At 46.7% G+C, this 5,988-nt stretch overlaps 1 protein-coding gene across 1 annotated transcript in view; it reads left to right on the forward strand.

Annotated features, from left to right (window-relative positions):
* Positions 1-124: 124 nt before the first annotated feature.
* Positions 125-5,988, forward strand: part of LOC109923846 (rho GDP-dissociation inhibitor 1-like) — a 10,916-nt gene continuing 5,052 nt past the window's right edge. The window contains exon 1 of the mRNA XM_048617385.1: positions 125-236. Coding sequence (XP_048473342.1) covers positions 125-236 — 112 coding nt within the window. The remainder of the gene's footprint in view (positions 237-5,988) is intronic.

Consider the following 5,988-nt stretch of genomic DNA (forward strand, 5'->3'; position numbering starts at 1 on the left):
TAGTGAGAGGGTGGGGATTGAGGATGGGGTTGCGGATATAGTGAGAGTGCATGTGGGGTGGTGAGGGATTCTAGTGGAAAGTTTGATGCTGGGACTGAGTGGGTAGTTTTCACTCAGTCTCCATATGGTAATACCTACAAATTCTGTTCTAGATCCAAACATTCCCAACGTGACTGTGACACGAATGACTCTGATCTGCACTGAAGCACCAGAACCAATCACCATGGACCTTACTGGTAGGTTGTCGGTGGCCTGTCCACGTCAGTAATCCATTGAGGGAGCTGTCTTTGCTGATAGCCAGTGTAATGGGATAGTGAGGGATGAGGAGGGGGTTGGTGTTCAGAAAGACCCTCAGACAGTGGGACATGGAAATATCAGCTCACTATCAGCACCGATCAGTTTCTCACTCCCAAGACCAGTAAAAAGCTGAATATGACATGTCTTATACATGCACAGTTTTGGGCCCCATATCTCAGGAAGGATGTGCTGGCCCTGGAGCAGGTTCAGAGGAGCTTCATGAGAATGGTCCCAGGAATGAAAAGATTAATATATGAGGAACGTTTGAGGACTCTGGGACTATACTCGATGGAGTTTAGTAGGATAGGAGGAGAGGGGGGGATCTAATTGAAACCTACAGAATACTGAATGGCCTGGACACAGTGGATGTTAAGAAGATGTTTTCATTGGAAGGAGACACTAGGACCTGAGGGCATAGCCTTAGTGTAAAGGGAAGACCTTTTAGAACGGAGATAAGGAGAAACGTCTTCAGCCAGAGAGTGGTGAATCTATGGAATTCACTGCCACAGAAGGCTGTGGAGGCCAGGTCATTGAGTACATTTAAGACTGAGATAGGTAGGTTCTTGATTATCAAGGGGATCAAGGGTTATGGGGTGAAAGCGGGAGAATAGAGTGAGAAACTTATCAGCCATGATTGAATGGTGGAGTGGACTAGATGGGCTGAATGGTCTAATTTCTTCTCTTATGTTTTGTGGTCTTATGGTCTAAAATGGCCATATTTATTTGACAGACCATTAAACAGTCCAATGACCGAAGAGATTTTGTGGATTATAAACATTGCATAAATTTACATCTAACTGTGCTTTAAATCCATTCTGTTCCCAACACTTAAGTCACACATTAACCGTAAGTGCTCTCATTGCTAACTAGTTGCTAGGAGATGTGAAGAGATAGTAGGAACTGCAGATGCTGGAGAATCTGAGATAACAAGGTGCAGAGCTGGATGAACACAGCAGGCCAAGCAGCATCAGAGGAGCAGGAAGGCTGACGTTTTGGGCCTAGACCCTTCTTCAGAAATGGGGGAGGGGAAGGGGGTTCTGAAATAAATTGGGAGAGAGGGGGAGGCGGATAGAAGACGGATAGAGGAGAAGATAGGTGGAGAGGAGACAGACAGGTCAAAGAGGCGGGGATGGAGCCAGTAAAGGTGAGGGTAGGTAGGGAGGTAGGGAGGAGATAGGTCAGTCCAGGGAGGACGGACAGGTCAAGGGGGCGGGATGAGGCTGGTAGGTAGGAGGTGGGGGTGGGGTTTGAGGTGGGAGGAGTGGATAGGTGGGAGGAAGGACAGGTTAGGGAGGCGGGGACGATCTGGGCTGGTTTTGGGATGCGGTCAGGGGAGGGGAGATTTTGAAGCTTGTGAAGTTCACATTGATACCGTTGGGCTGCCGGGTTCCCAAGCAGAATATGAGTTGCTGTTCCTGCAACCTTCGGGGGGCATCGTTGTGGCACTGCAGGAGGTAATAAGGTGTAGAGCTGGATGAACACAGCAGGCCAAGCAGCATCAGAGGAGCAGGAAAGCAAGAGATGTGAAACTGCCTCTCCTCCCTCTCGTCTGAGATTTAGCCTCAGTGCCACTGGATTGTTAATAAGATGCCAGTTCTGGTCAGATATATTCCCGGAGGCTTCACTAAGTGGGGTCTGAGCTCCTCCTATTTCACCCAAACAGGTCTTTCCCCCAGTAGGGGAACACAAGACTATTCAAAGCCACGTCAACAATATTTCTCTGTTGTGTTGCCTGCCACAGTGTGGACATTAATCTTTACATTCAGGGAGACTCCTGTGGGGTTGATGATTTCCGCTGGCTCCAGGACCCTGCCACCTTTCCCCTACTTAACTCTTTCTGAAGTATTGACAAGGATTACCAGTTCCAATAACTTCAAACACAAGCAGAACATGTTGGCACGCTGAGTATCAATGAACTGTTATTGATTCCAGCTGTGACTTATCACAGGAATATCTCTCCAGCAAAGAATCACTTTCTGGAGTTGGCGTGGTGTTGAGTGACAAATATCAATAGAGTCACGCAGCACAGAAACAGACCAATCGGTCCAACCAGTCCATGTTGACCATGTTCCCAGACTAAACTATTCCCACTTGCCTGCATTTGGCCCATTTCCCTCCAAACTTTTCCTATTCATGAGCTAATCCAAATGTCGTCTAAATGTTATAACTGTGGCCACATCCACCACTTCCTCTGGCAGTTCATTCTACACACACACTTTGTGTAAAAAAGTTACCCCTCATGTCCTTTTTAAATCTTCTCCTCTGACCTTAAAAATTTGCCTCCTAGTTTTGAAATTCCCCACCCTAGGGAAAAGACCTTTGCTATTCACTTTATCTACACTCCTCACCATTTTATAAACCTTTATAAGGTCACCCCTCAACGTACTACGCTCCAGTGAGAAAAGTCCCAGCCTCTCCCTATGACTCAAACCCTCCATTCCCAGTAACATCCCGGTAAATCAGTTCTGAACCCTCTCCAGTTTAATAATATGCTTCCTATAATGGGGCCACCAGAACTGGACACAGTGCTCCAGAAGAGGCCTCACCAATGTCCTGTACAACCTCAACATGATGTCCCCAACTCCTATACTCGAAGGTGTTAGCAATTAAGGCTTTCTTAACTGCCCTTTCTATATGTGGTGCAAACTTCAAAAGAATTATGTACCTGAACCCCTAGGTCTCTCTGTTCTCCAACACTACCCAAAACCCTACTTTTAATTGTATAAGTCCTGCCCTTGTTTGTTTTACCAACATGCGATATCTCACATCTATCCAAATTAACCTCCATCTGCCACTCCTCAGCCCAATGACCCAATTGATCAAGATCCCTTTGTAATCTTAGATAACCTTCTTCACTGTCGGCTACATCACCAATCTTGGTGTCATCTGCAAACTTAGTCACCATACCTCCTATATTCTCATCGGAATTATTTATATAAATGAGAAACAAAAAGGATCCAGTAGTGATCCCTGTGGAATGCTACTGGTAACAGGCCTCCAATCCGATAAACAACCCTTTACCACTGCCCTCTGTCTCCTACCATTAAGCCAATTTTGTACCAACTGATAATCTCTCCCTGAATCCCATGTGATCTAACTTTACTAATTAGTTTACCATGTGGAACCTTGTCACAGGCTTTACTAAAGTCCAAGTAAACAATGTCTATAGGATAAAGTTGCATTTCCAGCATAGAAAGAGGCCACTTGGTCTATCTGCTGGTTTTTATGTGAATGGAACATAACGATTTCATTGTGTGTCAGGGATCCTGCAAAGAGAAGCAGGTTTTTAACAAACATGACGTTAGCAATGTGCCCTCCTTGGCCAGTGGTAACAGCCATTGGGCAGCTGTGACTCAGAGGGTGAGGGTTCTGTGCGCAAAGGTCTAGACTGACAATGGTGAGGTACCGAGGGAGTGCTGCACTGCCAAAGGTGCCACCTTTTAGATAAGAGCCAAGTCCCAGTCTGGCCTCTCAGTGGGCAGCGTTCTCCCTGGGCTCCAGGCCAACAGCTGTCTCTCATCAGCCCCACATTTCAGTTTATGGGATCTTGCTGTGTACAAACTGGCTTCAGTGCTTCATACAAAAGGTGCTACATAAATGCATGTCTTCAGTTTTATTTCCAATTTCTGGGGCATCACAGGCTAACACATATTGAACAAGTTTAGTTTTGCAGGTTGGATTTTAATCCAAATGGTCGAGGCAAAGTAATCCACCATAATCAACAATCTCCTCAATAAATCATGTCCTTGGGGAGACAGACAAATACCTCAACAACCCCCCTACCCTTCCCCCCCCACAAGGATGTGGTTACTTTCAGGACATTGTGAGGTAACATTGTTTGTTGTAATTTGCAAAACAAACCTGGCACCAAACCTAAAGGATCTGAGATAAATTGGAACAGACAGACAGTTTCATTTTCAAAGAATATTAATTTTAAACTTGCCGCTTAAGGACGGCTAATATTTCAAAAAGTGGCAAATGTAAAGTCAAGGTTACAATGCGCCTGTTTCTCGCTATGACTGAACCCTGACTCAGGAAGCCTGGCCCCTGTGGCTTCGGTGCTGACCTGATGATTAGATCTTTTCGGCTGACACCTGATACAAGTGCTTGTGCTCACAGTTTCACAGTTTCTCCCTTAAAAGGACTTTGTGAGAAACAGCTTGTGATGACCTGCCAGTTACTTGCACAGATCGCAGCTCTGTGGGGAAAGGTTTTATTCACTTCCTTCATTCAACTGCGGAGCATTTAAGAAAACAACTTTTTTGTCTGTTCATGGTTACGGGCGTCGTTGGCTAGACCACCATTTATTGCCAATGTTTTATTGTCATCATTAAACTCTTAATTCCAAATTTTTATTGAATTCAAATTCTGTGGCAGGATTTAAACCCGAAGCCCCAGAACATTACCTGTGCCTCTGGATTAATAGCAATATTACCGCTAGGACATCACTTCCCCAGGCCCCCACCCGCCCCACCACCACCCCCCACACTGCACACCCCACCCCCATACCATTCGGGAGAAATGAGCTCAAACCCACCATGACAGAGGCTAAAAAGTGATCTAAATAAAATTGTGGACTTTAAAAGAAAGTGGTCTAGTGGTGATCGTGTAACTGTTTTCGATTGTTATAAAAACCCATCTGGTTCACTAATGTCCTTTAGGGAAGGAAACTGCCATCATTATCTGGTCTGGCCTACATGTGACTCCAGACCCACAGCAATGTGGTTGACTCTTAACTGCCCTCTGGGCAATTAGGGATGGGCAATAAATGCTGCCTGGTCAGCAACATCCTCATCCTGTGACTGAATAAATATATTTAAAATGAGCTTGTAATTTGGGAATAACTAGCTCACACACACCGCCTGCCTCCCAAACTTTGCTCAAAGTAACAGCACGCTGGTTCCCTGCCATCCCATTGCCAAGGCCAATCTGCGAGCAGTGTCCAGGCTACAGACAACACCCCCCACCCCGGCAAGGACAAGTTGTGAACTGCCGACAGGAGCCCCTGCCCACTGTGCATCTCAAACACTTGACTGAACAGCGAACCCGGGATTAGGACTGTAACAGACCACTCACCATCCGCAAAGCAATGTGGTTAAATCCAATCCATTCCCAGCAGCTTCTGTTCCCCGTTTCCTTATTCAGGGTCCCACCGCCAATCCTGCCAGTTTTAAACTCAACTCTTCGAAAGCCAAATCAGATCGAACATCAGTGGAACTCAGTGGCGCAGGGGGAAGTGAAGGCTGGGTCACTGACTGCACTTGTGACAGAGAGAGATGGGTTCTGGATTGGTAAAAGGATCAAGGGTTAAGAGGAGAAGGCAGGAGAATGGGATTAAGAAACGTGGCATCCATGATCAAATGGCAGAGCAGACTTGATGGGCCAAATGGCATAATGCTGCTTCAACTTCAAATGGCTTTTACAATTCAGGTTGACTCTGTCAGCACAGTGCTGAGGGAGCCTCACAATGTCGGAGGGTCAGTACTGAGGGAGCCCCACAATGTCGGAGGGTCAGTACTGAGGGAGCCCCACAATGTCGGAGGGTCAGTACTGAGGGAGTGCCACACTGTCGGAGGGTCAGTGCTGAGGGAGCCCCACAATGTCGGAGGGTCAGTACTGAGGGAGTGCCACACTGTCAGAGGGTCAGTGCTGAGGGAGTGCCGCACTGTCGGAGGGTCAGTGCTGAGGGAG

Source organism: Rhincodon typus, chromosome 37, assembly GCF_021869965.1.
Source record: "Rhincodon typus isolate 14 chromosome 37, sRhiTyp1.1, whole genome shotgun sequence".
NCBI lineage: Eukaryota > Metazoa > Chordata > Chondrichthyes > Orectolobiformes > Rhincodontidae > Rhincodon > Rhincodon typus.